Source organism: Mobula birostris, chromosome 3 (genome assembly GCF_030028105.1).
Source record: "Mobula birostris isolate sMobBir1 chromosome 3, sMobBir1.hap1, whole genome shotgun sequence".
Taxonomy (NCBI): Eukaryota; Metazoa; Chordata; class Chondrichthyes; order Myliobatiformes; family Myliobatidae; genus Mobula; species Mobula birostris.
The window spans coordinates 123,503,122-123,526,395 of NC_092372.1; the positions used below are offsets into that span (position 1 = coordinate 123,503,122).

General features: G+C 48.3%; 1 protein-coding gene across 2 annotated transcripts in view; it reads left to right on the forward strand.

Annotated features, from left to right (window-relative positions):
- LOC140195256 (leukocyte surface antigen CD53-like) overlaps positions 1-14,721 on the forward strand; it is a 53,397-nt gene extending 38,676 nt beyond the window's left edge. For both annotated transcript variants that reach the window (XM_072253309.1, XM_072253310.1), the window contains exons 6-8: positions 9,540-9,641; positions 11,148-11,231; positions 12,603-14,721. In XM_072253309.1, coding sequence (XP_072109410.1) covers positions 9,540-9,641; positions 11,148-11,231; positions 12,603-12,674 — 258 coding nt within the window. In that variant the 3' untranslated portion in view covers positions 12,675-14,721. The remainder of the gene's footprint in view (positions 1-9,539; positions 9,642-11,147; positions 11,232-12,602) is intronic.
- The last annotated feature ends 8,553 nt before the right edge of the window (positions 14,722-23,274 follow it).

Genomic DNA, 23,274 nt, shown 5'->3' on the forward strand with positions numbered 1-23,274 from the left:
ACATGGTCCGTGGCGAAGGGGGATGTGTAGACGGCGTCCGTGGAGAAGGGGGAATTGTAGACACGGTCCATGGAGAAGGGGGAAGTGTAGACACGGTCCATGCAGAAGGGGGAAGTGTAGACAGGGTCCGTGGAGAAGGGGGATGTGTAGACAGGGTCCGTGGAGCAGGAGTAAGTGTGGAAGGGGTCCGTGGAGAAGGGGGAAGTGTAGTCATGATCCGTGGAGAAGGGGGAAGTGTAGACGGGGTCCGTGGAGAAGGGGGAAGTGTAGACGGGATCCATGGTGAAGGGGGAAGTGTAGACACGGTCCATGGAGAAGGTGAAAGTGTAGACGGGGTCCGTGGAGAAGGGGAAGTGCAGACAGGGTCCGTGGAGAAGGGGGAAGTGTAGATGGGGTCCGTGGAGAAGGGGGAAGTGTAGACACGGTCCATGGAGAAGGTGAAAGTGTAGAAGGGGTCCGTTGAGAAGGGGGAAGTGTAGACGGGGTCCATGGAGAAGGGGGAAGTGTAGACAGGGTCCGTGAGAAGGGGGATGTGTAGACAGGGTCCGTGGAGCAGGGGAAAGTGTAGACGGGACCCATGGAGAAAGGGGAAGTGTAGACACGGTCCATGGAGAAGGTGAATGTGTAGACGGGGTCCGTGGAGAAGGGGGAAGTGTAGATAGGGTACGTGGAGAAGGGGAATTCTGGAAATAGGGTCCATGGAGAAGGGGGAAGTGTAGACATGGTCCCGGGAGAAGGGGGAAGTGTAGACAGGGTCCGTGGAGAAGGGGGAAGTGTAGACGGGGTCCATGGAAAAGGGGGACGGTTAGACATGGTCCGTGGAGAAGGGGGAAATGTAGGCAGGGTCCGTGAAGAAGGGAGAAGTGTAGACAGGGTCCGTGGAGAAGGGGAAAGTGTAGATGGAGTCCATGGAGAAGGGGGAAGTGTAGTCATGGTCCGTGGAGAAGGGGGAAGTGCAGACGGGGTCCATGGAGAAGGGGGAAGTGTAGACGGGGTCCGTGGAGTAGGTGGAAGTGTAGACATGGTCCGTGGCGAAGGGGGATGTGTAGACGGCGTCCGTGGAGAAGGGGGAAGTGTAGACACGGTCCATGGAGAAGGGGGAAGTGTAGACACGGTCCATGCAGAAGGGGGAAGTGTAGACAGGGTCCGTGGAGAAGGGGGATGTGTAGACAGGGTCCGTGGAGCAGGAGTAAGTGTGGAAGGGGTCCGTGGAGAAGGGGGAAGTGTAGTCATGATCCGTGGAGAAGGGGGAAGTGTAGACGGGGTCCGTGGAGAAGGGGGAAGTGTAGACGGGATCCATGGTGAAGGGGGAAGTGTAGACACGGTCCATGGAGAAGGTGAAAGTGTAGACGGGGTCCGTGGAGAAGGGGAAGTGCAGACAGGGTCCGTGGAGAAGGGGGAAGTGTAGATGGGGTCCGTGGAGAAGGGGGATGTGTAGACACGGTCCGTGGAGTAGTTGGAAGTGTAGACAGGGTCCGTAGAGTAGGTGGAAGTGTAGACGGGGTCTGTGGAGAAGGGGGAAGTGTAGACATGGGCCGTGGAGAAGGGGGAAGTGTAGGCAGGGTTCTTGGAGAAGGGAGAAGTGTAGACAGGGTTCGTGGAGAAGGGGGATGTGTGGACGGGGTCCATGGAGAAGCGGGAATTGTAGTCATGGTCCGTGGAGAAGGGGGAAGTGTCGACGGGGTCCGTGGAGAAGGTGGAAGTGTAGACGGGGTCCATGGAGAAGGGGGAAGTGTAGACACCGTCCATGGCGAAGGTGAAAGTGTAGACGGGGTCCGTGGAGAAGGGGGAAGTGTCGACGGGGTCCATGGAGAAGCGGGAAGTGTAAACACGGTCCGTGGAGAAGGGGGAAGTGTAGACGGGGTCTGTGAAGAAGGGAGAAGTGTAGACAGGGTCCGTGGAGAAGGGGGAAGTGTTGACAGGGTCCGTGGAGAAGGGGGAAGTGTAGACGGGGTCCATGGAGAAGGGGGAAGTGTAGTCATGGTCCGTGGAGAAGGGTAAGTGTAGACAGGGTCCGTGGAGAAGGGGGAAGTGTAGATGGGGTCCATGGAGAAGGGGGATGTGTAGACACGGTCTATGGAGAAGGTGAAAGTGTAGACGGGGTCCGTGGAGAAGGGGGAAGTGTAGACGGGGTCGATGGAGAAGGGGGAAGTGTAGACAGGGTCCATGGAGAAGGGGGATGTGTAGACACAGTCCGTGGAAAAGGGGGAAGTGTAGACAGGGTCCGTGGAGAAGGGGGAAGTGTAGACAGGGTCCGTGGAGAAGGGGGAAGTGTAGGCTGGGTCCGTGGAGAAGGGGGAAGTGTAAACACGGTCCATGGAGAAGGGGGAAGTGTAGACGGGGTCCATGGAGAAGGGGAAGTGTAGACGGGGTCCATAAAGAAGGGGGAAGTGTAGACGGGGTCCGTGGAGAAGGGGGAAGTGTAGGCTGGGTCCGTGGAGAAGGGGGAAGTGTAAACACTGTCCATTGAGAAGGGGGAAGTGTAGACGGGGTCCGTGGAGTAGGTGGAAGTGTAGACGGGGTCCGTGGAGAAGGGGGAAGTGTAGACGGGGTCCTTGGAGAAGGGGGAAGTGTAGGCTGGGTCTGTGGAGAAGGGGGAGGTGGAGACGGGGTCCATGGAGAAGGGGGAAGTGTAGATAGGGTACGTGGAGAAGGGGAATTCTGGAAATAGGGTCCATGGAGAAGGGGGAAGTGTAGACATGGTCCCGGGAGAAGGGGGAAGTGTAGACATGGTCCGTGGAGAAGGGGGAAGTGTAGACGGGGTCCATGGAAAAGGGGGACGGTTAGACATGGTCCGTGGAGAAGGGGGAAATGTAGGCAGGGTCCGTGGAGAAGGGAGAAGTGTAGACAGGGTCCGTGGAGAAGGGGAAAGTGTAGATGGAGTCCATGGAGAAGGGGGAAGTGTAGTCATGGTCCGTGGAGAAGGGGGAAGTGCAGACGGGGTCCATGGAGAAGGGGGAAGTGTAGACGGGGTCCGTGGAGTAGGTGGAAGTGTAGACATGGTCCGTGGCGAAGGGGGATGTGTAGACGGCGTCCGTGGAGAAGGGGGAAGTGTAGACACGGTCCATGGAGAAGGGGGAAGTGTAGACACGGTCCATGCAGAAGGGGGAAGTGTAGACGGGGTCCGTGGAGAAGGGGGATGTGTAGACAGGGTCCGTGGAGCAGGAGTAAGTGTGGAAGGGGTCCGTGGAGAAGGGGGAAGTGTAGTCATGATCCGTGGAGAAGGGGGAAGTGTAGACGGGGTCCGTGGAGAAGGGGGAAGTGTAGACGGGATCCATGGTGAAGGGGGAAGTGTAGACACGGTCCATGGAGAAGGTGAAAGTGTAGACGGGGTCCGTGGAGAAGGGGAAGTGCAGACAGGGTCCGTGGAGAAGGGGGAAGTGTAGATGGGGTCCGTGGAGAAGGGGGATGTGTAGACACGGTCCGTGGAGTAGTTGGAAGTGTAGACAGGGTCCGTAGAGTAGGTGGAAGTGTAGACGGGGTCTGTGGAGAAGGGGGAAGTGTAGACATGGGCCGTGGAGAAGGGGGAAGTGTAGGCAGGGTTCTTGGAGAAGGGAGAAGTGTAGACAGGGTTCGTGGAGAAGGGGGATGTGTGGACGGGGTCCATGGAGAAGCGGGAATTGTAGTCATGGTCCGTGGAGAAGGGGGAAGTGTCGACGGGGTCCGTGGAGAAGGTGGAAGTGTAGACGGGGTCCATGGAGAAGGGGGAAGTGTAGACACCGTCCATGGCGAAGGTGAAAGTGTAGACGGGGTCCGTGGAGAAGGGGGAAGTGTCGACGGGGTCCATGGAGAAGCGGGAAGTGTAAACACGGTCCGTGGAGAAGGGGGAAGTGTAGACGGGGTCTGTGAAGAAGGGAGAAGTGTAGACAGGGTCCGTGGAGAAGGGGGAAGTGTTGACAGGGTCCGTGGAGAAGGGGGAAGTGTAGACGGGGTCCATGGAGAAGGGGGAAGTGTAGTCATGGTCCGTGGAGAAGGGTAAGTGTAGACAGGGTCCGTGGAGAAGGGGGAAGTGTAGATGGGGTCCATGGAGAAGGGGGATGTGTAGACACGGTCTATGGAGAAGGTGAAAGTGTAGACGGGGTCCGTGGAGAAGGGGGAAGTGTAGACGGGGTCGATGGAGAAGGGGGAAGTGTAGACAGGGTCCATGGAGAAGGGGGATGTGTAGACACAGTCCGTGGAAAAGGGGGAAGTGTAGACAGGGTCCGTGGAGAAGGGGGAAGTGTAGACAGGGTCCGTGGAGAAGGGGGAAGTGTAGGCAGGGTCCGTGGAGAAGGGGGAAGTGTAAACACGGTCCATGGAGAAGGGGGAAGTGTAGACGGGGTCCATGGAGAAGGGGAAGTGTAGACGGGGTCCATAAAGAAGGGGGAAGTGTAGACGGGGTCCGTGGAGTAGGTGGAAGTGTAGACGGGGTCCGTGGAGAAGGGGGAAGTGTAGACGGGGTCCTTGGAGAAGGGGGAAGTGTAGGCTGGGTCTGTGGAGAAGGGGGAGGTGGAGACACGGTCCCTGGAGTAGGTGGAAGTGTAGACATGGTCCGTGGAGAAGGGGGATGTGTAAACGGCGTCCGTGGAGAAGGGGGAAGTGTAGACGGGGTCCATGGAGAAGGTAAAAGTGTAGACATGGTCCGTGGAGAAGGGAGAAGTGTAGACAGGGTCCGTGGAGAAGGGGGAAGTGTAGACGGGGTCCGTTCAGAAGGGGGAAGTGTAGACAGGGTCCATGGAGGGGAGGGTGATTTGCACGATGAAATTAATCTCAACTATACTCCTGCTGCAAGTCAAGGGGAGGGAACGTCGACTCAGACCATGAGAGGCCCGCATCGGGCATTTTCATGCCTTACAAGGCGCTGATTGGAAGTCTGTTTGGGACGCCACATCTCGCACAGACTAGAGCAATGTGTGATTAAGTGCGCAAACACGAGGAATTCTGCAGATGCTGGAAATTCAAGCTACACACATCAAAGTTGCTGGTGAATGCAGCAGGCCAGGCAGCATCTCCAGGAAGAGGTATAATCGACGTTTCGGGCCGAGACCCTTCGTCAGGACTAACTGAAAGAAGAGAAAGTAAGAGATTTGAAAGTGGGAGGGGGAGGGCAATATCCAAAATGATAGGAGAAGACAGGAGGGGGAGTGATGGAGCCAAGAGCTGGATGGGTGATTGGCAAAAGGGATATGAGAGGATCATGGGACAGGAGGCCCAGGGACAAAGAAAGGTGTGGGGAGAACCTAGAGGATGGGCAAGGGGTATAGTGAGAGGGACAGAGGGAGGAAAAGGAAAGTGAGAGAAAGAATGTGTGTATATAAATAAATAATGGATGCAGTACGAGGGGGAGGTGGGGCATTAGCGGAGGTTTGAGAAGTCAATGTTCATGCCATCAGGTTGGAGGCTACCCAGACGGAATATAAGGTATTGTTCCTCCAACCTGAGTGCTAGGAATAGTGCTGAGTGCTTAGTGCCACCCCACTAGGAATAGGGTTCCCCTTGTCCTCACCTACCACCCCACCAGCCTCCGGGTCCAATATATTATGCTCTGTAACTTCTGCCACCTCCAACGGGATCCCACAACTAAGCACATCTTTCCCTCCCCCCCCCCTGCTTTCCGCAGGGATCGCTCCCTACGCGACTCCCTTGTCCAGTCGTGCCCCCCATCCCTCCCCACTGATCTCCCTCCTGGCACTTATCCATGTAAGCGGAACAAGTGCTACACATGCCCTTACACTTCCTCCCTTACCACCATTCAGGGCCCCAGACAGTCCTTCCAGCTGAGGCGACACTTCACCTGTGATTCGGCTAGGGTGATATACTGCGTCCGGTGCTCCCGATGTGGCCTTCTATATATTAGCGAGACCTGACGCAGACATGGAGGTCGTTTCGCTGAAGACCTACGCTCTGTTCGCCAGAGAAAGCAGGATCTCCCAGTGGCCACACATTTTAATTCCACGTCCCATTCCCATTCCGACATGTCTATCCACGGCCTCCTCTACTGTAAAGATGAAGCCACACTCAGGTTGGAGGAACAACACCTTATATTTCGTCTGGGTAGCCTCCAACCTGATGGCATGAACATTGACTTCTCAAACTTCCGCTAATGCCCCACCTCCCCCTCATACCCCATCCGTTATTTATTTATATACACACATTCTTTTTCTCTCTCTCCTTTTTGTCCCTCTGTCCCTCTGACTATACCCCTTGCCCATCTGGGTTCCCCCCCCCCCTTTTCTTTCTCCCTAGGCCTCCTGTCCCATGATCCTCTCATATCCCTTTTGCCAATCAACTGTCCAGCTCTTGGCTCCATCCCTCCCCCTCCTGTCGTTTCCTATTGTTTTGGTTCTCCCCCTCCCCCTCCCACTTTCAAATCTCTTACTATCTCTTCTTTCAGTTAGTCCTGACGAAGGGTCTCGGCCCAAAACGTTGACTGTACCTCTTCCGAGAGATGCTGCCTAGCCTGCTGTGTTCACCAGCAACTTTGATGTGTGTTGTGTGATTAAATGCCTTGCTCAAGGGCACAAACACGCTGCCACAGCTGAGGCTCAAACTAGCGACCTTGAGATAACTAGATGTGTTGGGCATGTGGCCAAGTGGTTAAGGTGTTCGCCTAGTTATCTCTAGTTGCAAGTCAAGAGCAGCTTGAAAACTTTGACGTGAGGTCCTGGTGTCAGTCACTATTGAGGCTTGAGGTATGCAATGGTTCACTGCTTCCTGGTCACACACCAGGACCCTTCCCCCTGCGAGAAACATGACCGTGCTCACGCTGAGAGGCACCAAGCCACACCACAAGTACCCTGTGCCTCATTTTACTCCCGTGAGGGTGCTGCCTCAAGCCCATCCCTTCAGAAGCCTCTGACTCCCCCACATATCCCTCCGCTCCCTCAAACTAGCACTCTCTCTCTCACCTTTGGGTCGTTGCTGCACTTCCTAGTCTGTGGCAGCACTCTTACAAGAGCCATTCCTCTGGGCAGTGCTATGAAAGAGTGCCAAGACGATGGCAGTTTCAGAAGTAGGTTCAGGCTCTGGTTAGGATTATAGTTAGCAGTCCAATGTGAAAGGGATTAGGGTTTGGGTCAGGGCGTTAATATGTGGGCAGTGGGAAAATGATCCCTCTTCTGTTTATCAATCTCATTACTGGAGATTCAGTATCAATGGACATGGCCACTTTGATCTGGCCCATGCTTTCATTAACCTGGTCCAACACAACTTGCTTTCTCGGTGTCTGTACCTATTTGTCATTTCACTTCTGAAGAGTGGGAGATTGGTGATAGGTGTTGTTGAATATTTGTGTGTGGAAGCGTGGTCAGTATGTTTGGGGTCGTGACCTTGTTTAGGATTATGTATGTGTGGGGTGCAAGGTGAAGGGGCTTAGGGTCAGGAGCTGTTTAGTGGGGTGCTGAGGGTTAATGGGGTGTTGTTTAGGGTATGGGTGTACTTATAGGGGACGTTAAAGGTTATGGGTGTGTTTAAGGTCTGGGGTGTTGCTTTGGTTAGGGAATGCATTAGGTTTCGGTCTTCGACATTCCAAAGATGTTTAGTAAGTATTAAGTCTAATGAGTTGTGCGCACATTATGTTGGCCCTGGTAACACGGGAGTACCCCCTGCATAATCCCCACTGATTTCTTTTGACACAAATGACACCTTTCACTGTATGTTTCGACGTTCTGATGTGCACGTGACAAAGAAAGAGCTTTACCTTTAAGTATTGTAGTCAACTTCAACATTTGTACTGACCGTTTACAATCGGAGTATCCATCGTTAACGTGCAAATTCTCCAGGGATTTTCTTCAAAACTTAGAGTGAATGCGGGTGTAACTGCAAGAAAACTCCCTCCAATATCTAACTAGCAAGCCAGTGAGAACGCAGAAAAATTATCAACGTCATTTTAATTCCTATTCCCATTCCCACTCCAACATGTCAGTCCTTTGCTTACTTTACTGCCATGATGAGGCCACTCTTGGGCTGGAGGAGCAACACCTCATATTCTGTCTATATAGATTCCAACCTGATGACGTAAACATCCATATGCCTATCTAGGAATCTCTTAAATGCCCCTAATGTATCTGTCCCCACCACCAAAGTTCAAAGTCAATCATTATCAAAGTACCTATGTCAGCACGTACAACCCTGAGTTTCATTTCTTCGCAGTACATACCAAGACGTACAATAGGATTAATGAAAAAATGCACACAGCAAGATGGAAAACCAATGTGCAAAAGACAACAACCTGTGCAAACACAAACAGAAAAAAGTAGTAAATAAATAAACAATAAATATCAAGAACATGGGATGAAGAGTCCTTCAAAGTGAGTCCATAGGTTGTGGGAACAGTTCAGTGTTGGGGTGAGTGAAGTTATCCCCTCTGGTTCGAAAGCCTGATGGTTGAGGGGTGATAACTGTTCCTGAATCTGATAGTGTGAGCCCTGAGGCTCCTGTACTTCCTTCGTGATGGCAACGGCAAAAAGAGAGAATCTCTGACTGTGGCAATTGTGGGCATAAACACTGAAGTTGGTTGAAAGCTAGAATAAGTACAAGAATGAACTTAAGTTAGCCAAGAGCACACATAGGAGGAAGTTGTGAACTGTGCAGCTCTTTATATGAGGGTAACTTCAGAGTCATAGAATACTACAGCACAGGCCCTTTGGTCCATCTAGTCCATGCTGAACTATTAATTTGCCTATTCTCATTGACCCACATCTAGACCACATCCCTCCCATCCTTGTACCTATCCAAAATTCTCTTGAACACAACAATCGACCTTGCATTCACCACTTGTGCTGGCAGCTCATTCCCCACTCTCACTGCCCTCTGCATGAAGTTGTTTCCCATCATGTTTCCCTTAAATATTTCACCTTTCACACTTAACCCATGACCTGTGGTTGTATTCCTACCCAAGCTCAGTGGAAAAAGCCTTCTTGCATTTACCCTATCTATACCCCTCATAATTTTGTATGCCTCTGTCAAATCTCTCCTCAACCTTCTATATTCCAAGAAATAACACCCTAACCTATTCAACCTTTCCCTATAATTCAGGTCCTCAAGTCCCAGCAACATCTTTGTCAATTTTCTCTATATCCTTTCAACCTTATTTATATCTTTTCTGTAGGCAGGTGACCAAAACTGGACACACTTAGGCCTCACTAATGTCTTATACAACTTCAACAGAACATCGTATCTCCTGTACTCAATGCATTGATTCATGAAGGCCAAGGTGACAAAAGCTTTCTTTCCAACCCTCTTTACCTGTGTTGCCACTTTTAATGTGTAATCCATCTGTATTCCTAGAAGCCTTTGTTCTACCACACTCCTCAGTGCCCTGCGATTCACTGTGTGAGACCTACGCTGGTTGGTCCTACTGAACTGCAATACCTCACACTGGTCTGCATTAAGTTCCATCTGCAATTTTTCAGCCCATTTTTCCAGCTGATCCAGCTCCCGCTGTAAGCTCTGATAGTATTCCTCGCTGTCCAGTATACCCCCAGCCTTGCAAATTTGCTGATCCAGTTAACCACATTATTACTGTCATCTTGATTTTGTTGTATCCTGTCTCCTCTTAGCTGCAGTGCTGTGGCGTTGTGAACTCTACCGACTGGGGCAATAAGATCCCCGACTCCTGTTGTCGAGAGAAATCCTGCAACTCCAAAAACTACTTTTCCAAGGTGAGAAGAACGCATGATCTCTTTTGCGTTTGGACAGTGTTGTGCCTCTGTGACAAGCCAATCAGTACTAGATGAGTGGTGCTTTCAAACTACTGTCTGACCTTTGAAAACTTAAGGAAGAGTTAAGGTATTTAATTACTGGGCTGGGGGAATAAAGAGCTAAATCAGTTTATTATCACTAACTTAACTTTTGCAATTTGCTGTTTTGTGGCAGCGGTACATTGCAGTACATAAAAATCGCTATAAGTTACAATAAATTGAGCTAAAGAGGAGTAATGATGTCGTGTACATGGGTTCATTGTCCAGAAAACTGATGGTGGAGGGGAAGAAGCTGTTCCTAACACATTGAGCGTGTATGTTTTGTGTGTACCTCATCCTTGAGGGTATTAATGAGAAGAGGGCATGTGCAGCAGACTCATTGGTCTGAATGGCCTAATTATTCGTTTTCAATAAGTCCATTTCATTTCAAAGAATGTATCCAAAATACAACCTGAAATTCTTACTCTCCGCAGACATCCTCGAAACAGAAGAAAAACCCCCAAACAATGACTGACAGAAAAAAGGTGTAAGGACCCTGAGGCCCCCTCCCCTCCCCCAAATTATTCTCACATAAAGCATCATCATTCCCACCACCCACAGCAAAGCCCCCAAGGAGAGACCACAGTCTACTGTCCATCAAAAACTAACTGTTCGCTCCAACATTTTGACATCCCACAGGCTCTCCCTCTCTCTCACTAACAAAGGAGAGACAGATAGCACTCCTTCCACAGTGATGTCTTGGGTGGTGATGTTTCTTCCTGACAGCAGCCATCTTCTTCGGGCACTACCATTTGAAGATGCCCATGATGGTGGGTAGGGTTGTGCCCATGACGCAGCTGCTTGAGCCGACAACCGTCTATAACCTCTTGTGCTCTTGTGCATCGGAGCTTCCATACCAGATGGTGGATACAATCAGTTAGAATGCTTTCCATGATACATCTGTAGAAATTTGCTGTCTTTGGTGACGTACCAATTGTCTTCACACTCTGAATGAAATATAGGTATGGCTGTGCCTTCTTTGTTGTTGCATCAATATGTAGAGCCCAGGATATTGACACCCGGGAAATTGCTCACCCATTCCACTGCCAATCCCTCGATAAGGACTCAAACATGCATGTAGAATATCTTCCTCTCCACCAATGCTCTGTTTTGCACTACTTATTTAATTTATTATATACATGTATTTATTGCAATTTACAGTTTTTATTATTATGGATTGCAATGTACTGCTGCCACAAAACAACAAATTTCATGACATATGCCAGTGATATTAAACCTGATTCTCATTCGGAGTTCTTGCTTCTGCTGAAACTGAACAGTTTGACTTTCATGTCAGGTTATTGCTGGTTTGTTTCCTCTCTCTAGATGATCTCAGGGGTTTTGCAGACACTGTTGACTGAGGAAAGGCAACTTGCATTTGCCTTGCAGAGGAACAGTTTCTGAAATCCTTGTCCTTCTGATTCACAGGGTTGTTACGGCCTGATCCGGGACTGGTTTGAGACAAACTTTCTAACTGTTGGAGTTGTTATCATCTGTTTGTCAATAATCCAGGTAAAGCTGTCACAACTTGCAGGAATGAAGGGTTAGATTCAAGATTCAAGATTGTTTAATGCCATTTCCAGTACAGAAATGTAAAGACAATGGTTACTCCAGATCCCATGCAACACAAAAAAACACAATATGATAAAGAACACAATAATAACAAACACAATAAATATAAATACATACGATATCTTATACATGTAGATCGATTGTGCATAAAGTAACACTGGGCACAGGAGTGACCGTACATAGGGTGACTGACAGGAAAAGATAAAGTCCTGGTAGTTGGGGGTGTGAAGGGCTGGGTTAGTGGGTGAAGGTGTTGATCAGCCTTACCGTTTGGGGTAAGTAACTTGTTTTTGAGTTTGGTCCTCCTGGTGCAGATGCTATGTAGCCTCCTTCCTGATGGGAGTGGGACAAACAGTCTATGATCAGGGTGGGTGGGATATTTCATGACAAAACTGGCCCTTTTCTGGAACATTTCCATATATATGTCCTTGGCCGTGCCTTCCTGTCTACCACGATGCAGTTTCCACACCGAGCAGTGATGCAGCTTGTCAGGATGCTCTCTACTGCACATCTGTAGAATGACTTGAGTATGGACATGCAAAGTCCAGCTCTCTTCAGCCTCCTCAGAAAGTAGAGACGTTGGTGAGCTTTCCTGACTCTGTAGGATGAGCTCTGGGACCATGAGAGGTTGTGTGCGATGTGCTGAACTCTCAGTACTTTGGAGCTATCATTTTGGCACTGTTGTGGACAGGACCTGCCTGAGGAAACTCAGAAGCTTGCTTCTCACGTGTTATGCAGTCTTTCCTAAAATGGCCACACCATTTAGTGTAAACAGCCCATTGTACAGAACATAATGATCTTGATGAAGGGTCTCAGCCCAAAATGTCGACTTTTTATTCCTTTGCATAGATGCTGCCTGACCTGCAGAGTTCCTCCAGCATTTTGTGGCTGTGGTACAAAACACAATTTTGTTTTGGTCTTCCTAGCAATGGGTGTTGACCTTCCATTCTCTATCCAAAGATTAATCATGCTGAGAGGCTGGGATCAAATGCAATTAAATACACCAGAGGTGCAGATCAGTGGAAGCAAACTGAAGACCGATCGGGTAGAACGTTGGTATCGATAGGCGAAAGTCATGCAGTTATATTTTCGCACAGGGTGGTAGGTACCTGAAATGCACTGCCAATGGTAGAGACAGAAACATTAGGTGCTTTTAAGAGATATTTAGATGGGCAAAGAGGAAAATGGAAGAACAGGGATATTGTGTGGACAGAAAGGATTAGTTTAGTTGGCCATATAATTGGTTTGGTGCAACGCGGTGGTCTGGAGAGCCTATTCCTCTGCTGTACTGTTCTATGTTCTGTGTTCCAGGTGCTTGGCATGTCCTTTGCCATGACGCTCTACTGCCACATCTGTAACAACTACAAGTCATATGGCGATTAAGCCTGATGCCGCCACCGCCCCCAGCGAGGAAGCCCCCACCCTCACCCTCTGCGGGCTTGTAAATGTATCTATGATTGTGGGCTCTGCTCTTCTGATGACTTGGACTTTGTCTGTTTACTGTGCTCGCGCTGACGAGGTGGTGCATGTGGTCCACCTACACGAGGCATGCAATGGTCCCACCACTACGTCATCTCACACTCTCTCGCAGCACCTCCTCATGGAGCCATTCTCTGGTCAAGCAGGCTGCCTTGCCCTTTGTAATTTTTTTTTGAGACACCTCCAGAAGCTTTGCAGTTCCTCATCACGACTTGGATAAGCAATGGGCAGCCCTCTCGGAACTCTCACAGAAGAGCTAATGTTGCATGGAGTGACAGCCACAAAACGCTAGGGGAACTTGGAAGTCAGGAGAGGAATAAACAGTTGAAGTTTCAGGCAGAGACCCTTCATCAGGACTTCCTCCAGCATTCTGTGTGTGTTGCTCTGGATTTCCAACATCTGCAAAACCTCCTGTGTTTATGATTATGTGGAATGCGCAGCACAGAAAAAGGACCTACTAGGATGTTTCGTCCACAATTGTCCTTATTTCCTTGTCTCCCTAAAATGTCCTCCTATTCCTCTCTCCCTTCTATTTCTCAAACATCCTCTTAAACCCACCTGTTCACCACAGCTGACAAGTTCCACGCTCTGCGTGGTGCGTTCTCTACTAATGGTCCTTGAATCAGAATCAGGTTTTACATCACTGGCATCTGTTGTGAAATTTGTTGTTTTGTGACAGCAGTACATTGCAATCCATAATAACAAAAACTAGAAATTAGAATTGGTATATATTTTTTAAAAGTTACATTACATTAAATAAGTAGTGCAAAAACAGAGGGAAGAATTACTGAGGTAGTGCACATGAGTCCATTGTCCATTCAGAAATCTGATGGCGGAGGTGAAGAAGCTGTTCCTGAATTGTTGGGTGTGTGTTTTCAGGCCTCCCCGGTGCTAGCCATGAGAAGAGGGCATGTCCTGGGTGATTGGAGTCCTTAATGATGGATGCTGCCTTTTTGAAGCATCACCTTTTGAAGATGTTCTCGATGCCGGGCAGGCTAGTGCCCATGGTAGAACTGGCTGAGTTTACAACTTTCTGCAGCTTTTTCCAATCCCGTGCAGTGGACCCTGCATACCAGGCAGTGATGCAACCAGTTAGACTGCTCCCTATGGTACCTCTGTGTAAATTTGTGAGTGCCTTTGGTGACAAATCAAATCTCCTCAAACTCCCAGTGAAATATAGCTCCTTTTTTGTAATTGCATCAGGATAGATCCTCAGAGATGTTGACACTCAGGAATTTGAACCTGCTCACAATTTCTATTTCTGATAATAATCCAAATCCTCTCTCCTTTATGTTTCTCAGCTTCCCCTTAAACCCATCTCTTCACCACTGCTGCTAAGTTCCATGTTCTTCATTGTGTGTTCCCTGAAACTAAATCGCCTCATATTTAGAATCTTCTTCCCTAAGCCTACTTGATTAAATCTTTCCAAAAACTCAAAGCCCTGCTTTAGTTCAGATCCCAGACTTGTATTTATGAGAGCAAAGCAGCCTTTAATCAGTCTGTCAGGGAGGTTATAACCAATCATTCATCCTCATTAGGGGCAGCTTGGTAGGTAGTGTAGCGCTATTACAGGGCCACTGATGCGGGTTCAATTCCCACCTCTGCCTTTACTGTCTGTAAAGAGTTCGTATGTTCTCCCTGTGACCATGTGAGTTTCCTTCCCCTTCCAAAGATGTGCGGATTAGTGGGTTAACTGGTCACACAGATACAATTGGGCAGTGGGGGCTTGTTGGGCCGGAAGGACCTGTTACCATGCTGTAGCTCTAAATTAAAAATATAAACTTAAATTGAAGTCCACTTCTCACCCTCTCTGGGACATTTCTTATTTATAAAATGGAGTCCAGAACTGTTCCCAAAGCTCCAAGTGTGGTCTATGTAAAATTTGAGACTTGTAATATAATATTTCTGCTCTTCATGTTGTTCAGTCTTGAAATAAACTTTATTAATCTTGCTTCATTTAATAATTTGTAGATTTGTGTCCCAGATCACTTTTTTCAATTCACCTTTTCCAAAATATATTTTCTAAAAAAAGCTTTCATTTTTTTAGTCTTGCCAATGATTGCCCCACACAGTTGACACCAGAGTTTAAGGCCAAGTGTTCATGGTCTTGTCATCAGAGAGCCTGGACTCTGAGGTCTAGTGTTTGGGGTCCTGTCGTTGGACAGTTTGGAGTTCGGTGACTGATGTTTGGGGTCCCATCATCAGCAAATCTGGAGTTTGAGGCCTGGAGTTTGGGGTCCTGTCATCAGCAAGTCTGGAGTTTGAGGCCTAGAGTTCAGGTTCCTGTCATCAGCAAGTCTGGAGTTTGAGGCCTGGAGTTCGGGATTTCATCATCGGTAGGTCTGGAGTTCTGAGTCCCATCATCGGCAAGTCTGGAGTTTGAGGCCCTGTGTTCGGGGTGCCATCATCAGTGGGTCTGAAGTTTGTAGCCATGTGTTCAGGATCCCATCATCAGTGATTCTGGAGTTTGAAAGCTGGTGTTCAGGCCATCATCAGCGAGTCTGGAGTTTGAGGCAGCTGCTGTGGTTATTGCCAAGTACTGAGGCCCAAGAATCGATAGGGAGTCTGGAAGTCGAGGCCTGTTGGCCAGCACCATGGGTCTGTGAATCTCTGCAAGTCCACTGGGGTCCAATGTCTGTAATCCGAGTGTGAATCTGAGACCACTGGAGACCCAACGGAGTATGTGGGTGAGTGTGAAGGAGCAAAGGGCCTTGTTTAGCTGTTGTTGTTTTGTTGCTTGCTGTGTCCTGCGATATTCTGACAAGCATGGTGGGCATGCTATGTTGGCGCTGGAATGTGTGATGACACTTTGTTAATGCAAATGATAAATTTCACAGTATGCTTTCATGTACATGTGATATATAAACTTGAATCCTGAATCTTACTGGGTGAATTCTTACTTAGACAGTCATTCTGTCTTTGTGTTTATGGAGCAAAAGTTATGCCAGGCCCAGACATCCAGGTATGAATCTTATTGGCTGAATATAAAAGTAAAAACCTGTCCATCAGGAACATCCTCCCAAAGGAAACATCCTGGTAAATCTCCTCTGCACCTGCTCTAAAGCTTCCACATCATTTCCTACAATGAAGCAAACAGAACTCAGCACAATATTCCAAATGTGGTCTAACTGGAACTTTATAGAGCATGATACGGATGCTGGTTCAACCCACCATTTCAAAAGGACCAAAAGGGCCTCATTCGGTGTGGGGCGCATCGAGATTCTCCGTTCCACGCTGGGGAAAGTCGATTCCATCCTACAATCTGCAGATCAGCCTGGATTGGTAAGAGAGAGGTTCCACACAGATTGGGATGGCATGCAGAAAATTCCATATAGGTCACCAGTCCTGAAGGACTGTCACGTGGTTTCCAGAAACTAAAGATTAAACTCATAGTGAGGGTGATCTGCAGCCCAGCAGAACAATGGAAGGAAGGTTGAAAAAGTACACTCAGAGGCCATTTTATCCAGTATCTCCTGTACCTAATAAAGTGACCACTGAGGGTATGTTCATGATCTTCTGCTGCTGTTGTGCACACCACTGTTTCATAATACATGGTTATTTGAGTTACTGTCACCTTCCTATCAGCTTGAACCAATCTGGCCATTCTCCTGTGACCTCTCTCATAAACAAAGCATTTTTGCCCATAGAATTGCCAATCACTGAATTTTATTTTATTTTTCACACCATTCTCTATAATCTCTAGGGAATGTTGTGTGTGAAAATCCCAGGAGATGAGCAGTTTCTGAGATACTCAAACCACCCTGTCTAGCACCAACAATCATTCTCTGGTTTCTTCCCCATTCTGATGTTTAGTCTGAACAGCAACTGAACCTCTTGACCAGGTCTGCATGCTTTTATGCTTTGAGTTGCTGCCATGTGATTGTCTGATTAGATATTTGCATTAATGAGCAGGTGTACAGGTGTACCCAATAAAGTGGCCACCGAGACTATATTTTCATTTACTTGACTATTTATGACCAGCTGAGGTCATTGGCAACAGGAGGTCATACAATGAAAACATCAAAGCAGAGTTGGCACTTCTGTCTTACCACCTGAGAATATTCCTGTAAAATGGTAAAACACAAAGCCAGAAACACTCAGTGGGTCATGCAGCATCTGTGGACACATACTCCGATACTCCCTCCACAGATACTGCCCAGCCATCCATGTATTTTGTTTCCCCTGAGGGAAAATTGTGGTTGCTGGGTAGTGCTCTAAATAAATAAAATAATTCAAAAAGTCCCGTGTGAACACACCCTGAACCTCAAGGCTTCCTCGTTACTGATGAGTCATGAAAAAGTAAATAAAACTTAAAATAGAAAATAGAACTACTATTGCACAGAGAAGTAGCTTTATGATTCCAGAAAATATCATATGAGGCTTATTGTTGAATATCTGTACTCTCATTGTTGTCAAAATAAAGTGGATTCCAGTTAACTGGGGCACATCAGGACCAGTACTTTTTGGCCCAATTCAGTTGGTGCCCCTATTAGCTGAAGTTTCAAGGAAATAGTTAAAAAGGTATCAAAAAGATGGACTGAGTAACAAATTATGTATTTAAATAAAATACGGAACAACTGAGAACACTACCAATAGTACTGTTATACTAGAAAAATGTGTATTAGTTCCTAATAAGCTGGACCGGGACAATCCACAGTTATGCAGGGACCCTAGATCATATGCTCAGGGACCCAGGCTATTTTTTTTTGTGACTGTCTGTTTTCTGAAGTCATAACCATATGTGCAACGTGCTGAATACGGTTTCATTTTGCTGTTCATGTATGGTTGAATAATAATTGAACTTGAAGTGATTGGGGAGATTTCAAGGGCACTTTTAGAGAGATAACAAAGAAAGTAACTGCGAAGGGCAGGAAAACCGCACAACTCCGACTAGGATACAATTGGATGAGCGGGAGAATGTATTATATTTAGGATTAATATATGCAAAATGGTGGAGGAACTCAGCAGGTCAGGCAGCATCTATGAAGAAGAATAAACAACCGAAGTTCACTTTAAAGTTTAAAGTAAATTTAAAATCAAAGTACAAATCTGTCACCATATACAACCCTGAGATTCATTTCCCTACGGGCACTCACAGTAACACAATAGAATCAAAGAAAGACCAAACCCACCAGGACAGGTGCAGTCTTTCATTGATTCTATTGTGCTTCAAGTTTCAGACTGAGACCCTTCATCAGGACTGGGACAGAAGGGAGAAGAAGCCAGAATAAGAAGGTGGGCGAGGGGATGGAGGTCAAGCTCGCAGGTGATAGGTGAAACCAGGTGAGAGGAACGGTGGGTGGGTGGGGGAGGGAGATGAACTAAGAAGCTGGGAGGTGATATGTGGAGAAGGTAAAGGACTGAAGAAAAAGGGATCTGATAGGAGAGGATTGTGAGGGAGGTGATGTTTAGATGAGGAGAAGAGAAGGGATGAGAGGGGAACCAGAATAGGGAGTGCAGGGAAGATTAGGGCAGTGAGTGAGTTAGTTGGGGATGAGCAATCCTTGATCCCATTGATTATGTATCAGAAATGCTGGATACGGAATGTCTCCAGTATTGTCAAATACACCCCATCCCCCCCATCCCCTGCCCTACCCCTGTCATCCTTCCAACAAACTCTTTAATCTCCTGCCATCAGGCAGCAGGTACCACAGCAGAAGAACCAGAACTGTTAGGCTGGGTAACGGCTTCTTAATGCCCTGCGGCCGTAGGTTTTTGCAAATAAAACAATGTAAGGCATCTTAGAAAAATACTGTAACAACTCATTTAATGAACTCCAATAAACTAAACACAAAGCATGGTCAAAGTCGTTTACATAATTACAGCACCACGCCAGACCAGCCTCCTAAAGTATTACTCCAACTCAATGTCAGTGGTTGTGAATTATGTACATTTCCACTAATTATGTTACCCTTAGTCCCTCCCCCCACCCCAGAATTCACTCAAACCAGCTTTGTGAGCCTGTTTAGAGCTTGGACGAGCCCCCCAGCTCAGGTCCTGTGTCCCATGGGTGGAGTAACAGCAGGTGCCTCTGGCTCATCCGGGGGGTGTTGACAGGCCCATGGTCATGTTCTGACGTAGGGGCACGGTAATGGAATCCTCCAAAACTTGTTTAACGCGATCTACTGAAACACATGCAGGCTTGCCCTTCTTCTCTACGATAAAAGTCCATTCCAAGATGCAGAACGGGCCATCATAAGGGGACCTAAGGTATGCATCTTGATGGATGAAAACTAATGAGGCAGAGTGTCGGGCAACAGGACCCCAAGGTGGGAGGTAGGAATAGGTGCAAAGGAATTGAATTTACTCGGGGGGGGGGGGGTGCGTGGAACAGTGTTGAGAGGCAATCGTGGAGTCAGGGATAAAACCACTCAGCACTCGTATACTTTCTCAGCTGCCGATGACTGCAGGTCCTCTTTTGGAGCTGTTCTGAGCCTCAGCAGGGCGCACAGGAGAGCGGCCCTTAAGGAGAGGTGAAACTGCTCGCGTAGGCCATTGGACTGTGGGTGATACACTGGGGTGTGATGTAGCCTAACACCACATCGTAGCCATCGTAGCCCAGGGGCCTGATAGGATTGGGGACTGCCATCAGAGGAAATATCAGATAGGGGTGCCAAACTAAGCAACTCAGGTACCGATGAATGCCCAAGTCACATCTGCAGCCATCATTGATGCTAGAGGACCGACCTCCAGCCACATCGTGCTACGGTCCACCAGGGTGAGGAGGTGCGGAATAGGGAAGATAACCAACAAGGTCTACGTTGCCACGGTCAAACCATCGCTCAGGGAGCTCGACAGTTAATTTTTGACCACTGGCACTCCACACAAGCTGCACTTCAGGCACACGCGTCCTTTCTGAAGCTGTGCCACATAAACTTTAGTGCAGCCAGTTTCTGCGAGGCCTTCTGGTCCAGATGCGAGAGACCGTGTATGGAGTCAAAAACAGTCTGTCTCCAGTTTACAGGCACTACGGGGAGAGAGCGACCAGCTGAGACATCACACAGGAGAGAAACCCCAGCTTCCCCGAACCTAATGTCTGCCACCCGCAGGCCTGTGACTGCTGTTCGGTAAGCCTGGACCTCTGGGTCAGGAGCTTGGTCGGCTGCCATCCCAGAATAGTCAACCCCTATGTCTTATTTTATTTTGTAATGGCTAGCCGTGAGGGGTAATCAGCCACGGCATTACTTTCCCATTGATCGCCTCACGGTAAAATGAGCTGCTCCTCCTTTCGGAGAGACGGAGCTGCCAAATGAAGGGGAACAACAGCACCCACAGCGAGTCTGAAGCACTAGTAATAATAGCTATGGGCAGCGGGCGTGCCAGTAGGGTCACATTGGAAAGAGCTCAGCTGATACCATCAAATGCCCTGGTCATGTCCACTGACCCGTCAAGCACGTGATTAGGGGTATTGTCTTTAAACGCACTACAGAGGGGTAGCATAAGTTCAGCAGCCCGTGGAATAAAGCGGTGATAGAAATTCACCATGCCTAAAAACTGTTGTTTTTTAGTAGTGTGAGGCAGAGAGAAATCCATTAGTAGTGGCTACTTTTGATGGGAGGGGTTTCTCACCTTTGGCAGAGATGCGATGGCTGAGAAAGTCAATGGTTGACAACCCAGACTTGCATTTAGCAAGATTAATAATCAACCCAGGTTGACTTAAGCACTCAAAATGTGTGTAGAAATGACATACATATTCAGATTTGGGTGCACTGACAAGTATATCATCCAGGTAAACAAAAAGAAAATCTAAATCTTTTAATACAGAGTCCATCAGCTGTTGAAAAGTCTGTGCTGCATTTTTTCAATCCAAATGGCATATGCAGAAAGTCAAAGAGGCCAAATGGCCCTTTCAGGACAACGTTTCCTGTGTGACGAGGCTGTGCAAGTGAGTGTGCTGCCAGCGTCATCTAATGATGAGAGGGCAAGAAGCAATGAAACTTCACTGGAGGCCGCCAAAGGCAGCATGATCCAGACTTAAAAGACATGACAGGTGACTGTGCTTCAGAGAGAGATGTTGCACGTGGGACTGTCCTGGCTAAAGTGGCTTGACCTCAGCTTGGTACAGATTTCCTGTGTGCCCAAGGACTGTTAGTCGATCGTAAGAACTGCCGGCTTGTGGATGTTGGACTTTGGGTGGTTACCCTGCTCCCCCAGTAATTTCCCCACAATGACTCTATCATGCGCATGCACCACTGCATGTGAGTTTACTCGACTGCTGAGTGAACTCCCAAACCTCACCAAGCCCACATTCTCCATCACAGACACAAAACACGGGGCCGAGCAGCACATTCCCACAACTGGCCCACCAGTCCATGCCCGCATGTGTAGACAGGACCCAGATAAGATGTAGACCGTGAAGGCTGAGTTTGCCAAAATGAAAAGACTTGGAATTGTATGCCGGTCAAATAGCCCCTGGGCTTCATCCCTCCATATGGTTCCTAAGTATAATGGTGGTTGTCACCCATGTGGCATTTACAGATGCCTTAACAAGGCCACCACCCCTGATCGTTACCCAGTCCCACACATCCTAGGCTTTTCAGTATACTTAGCTGAAAAATAAATTATCTACAAAGTCGATCTAGTTAGGGGCTACCATCAGGTGCCTGTTTGCTTGGAGGACCTCCCAAAACAGCTGTGGTATTCTGTCTATAATGAATAGAGACGATCCTGGCAGCTGGAACCCGCGGTGTTCACTGATCTTTGATGTCCCAATGTGCTAGCACTGTCAAAGCACTTCCCAGCAAGCGTGATAAAGACACAGACCCAGTGTTGTTGGTTTCAAGGCATGGGTTAGTAGTTTGTTTTGGAGCTTATGTTGCAGGCCTTGCTGAATGGGCTTGTGGTAACTTCTACTTTGGAAAAGACTACCCGACAATTTCATGTCCAAAGGAATAACTTTATCTCGAACGGAAAGAGCAATACTTATACACAGAGGCTTTCACAACCTGCACAGCATGGCAGGGACAGTATAGACAATGCACACAGGAAGTAAAAAGAACGGAAGTAAAACCCCCCCATTACCCTAATCAGTATTAACTTACTTTTAATAATGCTCACATTATAACACTTCTCCCCCTTTAAAATCCAACAGTCCCCAAATGTAAAAAAACTAGGAAATAAAAACAGTGGTGTTAGTAACTTGCGTACCCCTGAAAACTTATACTAATATCTCAGCAACAGTTTACTAATACAAAACATCTAGAAAACGTGACAGATTCAACATTCAATCTAACAACAACAAAAAAACTGTTCCGTCAAGGATTCAGTCTCTCAGGAGGTTTACGAGTGCGCGGTGATCTGCGCACTACCCCCGGTGACCCAGCAGGCACCGCTGGTGATGGTGTTTTGGGTGGGTCTGGTGTTGGGGGTATGAGGGAGGTCTGTGTGTCTGCGTGAAAATCTCCATCCTCCTCAGGCGACCCTGACCCCTCTGCCAGCGTCTCGCCCTCTGGCAAAGTCACTGGTGGACATGCTTCCACAGTAGTCTGTCTCAATTTTGCCTTCATGTCTGGGCGCAGCAGGTCCAGTCTTGACTTGGGCCTATGCCTCATCAGCATCTCTGCTGGAGTGTGGGCAGTCGTAGTCTGTGGCATGAGACACTATTTAAACAGGAAACGTGAAAGCCAAATGCTAAGAGCGTCCCCTGTCATCCGCTTCAGGCCTTCCTTAACTGTCTGAACAGCCCGCTCAGCCAAACCATTTGAGTCTGGGTGGAAAGGGTCCGTCCGAATGTGATGAATGCCATTCTGCTGCACGAATTCACTGAACAGTTCACTGGTGAATGTCGGGCCATTATCAGTGACCAGAAGGTCAGGCAACCCTTGGACTGCAAACACTTGCCTGAGTTTGTCTATGGCTGAGGGGGCTGTGATGTTGCTCATGATGTGATCTTCGATCCATTCAGAATATGCATCTACCATTACAAGAAACATCTGCCCTATAAAAGGGCCAGCAAAGTCCAAATGTAGCCCAGACCAGGGGTGGTCTGGCCACTCCCATGGGTGCAAAGGAGCTGGTGGTGGCATATTCTGATTAGTCTGACATTACGTGCATGATTTTACCTTGTTCTCCAGATCCTGATCTATTCTTGGCCACCAAGCGTGGGATCTTGCAAGGTTTTTCATTCGAGACACTCCTGGGTGAGCCTCATGGATTTCCTCCACAATCTGTGAATGGCCAGGGGGAGGCATGATGACCCTCATCCCCCAGAAAATGCAGCCATCCTGCAGACTGAGTTCTGTCTTGCGTTTGACATAAGGCCTCAGTTCCTCTCCTTCCACGACTCTGAGCCAACCTTGTAAAAGAAAAGTTTTGACTTGGGACAGGACTGGGTCCTCCTCTGTCCACTGCTTGATCTGGGTCGCCCTTACAGGTGTCTCTGACAGCCTCTCCAATGAAAACACATTCTGGAGGCACATATGTAGCAACAGGTGTCTCAGGTAAAGGTAGTCAACTCAGTGCATCGGCGTTTGCATTATCCCCACCTGCTCTGTACACTATAGTG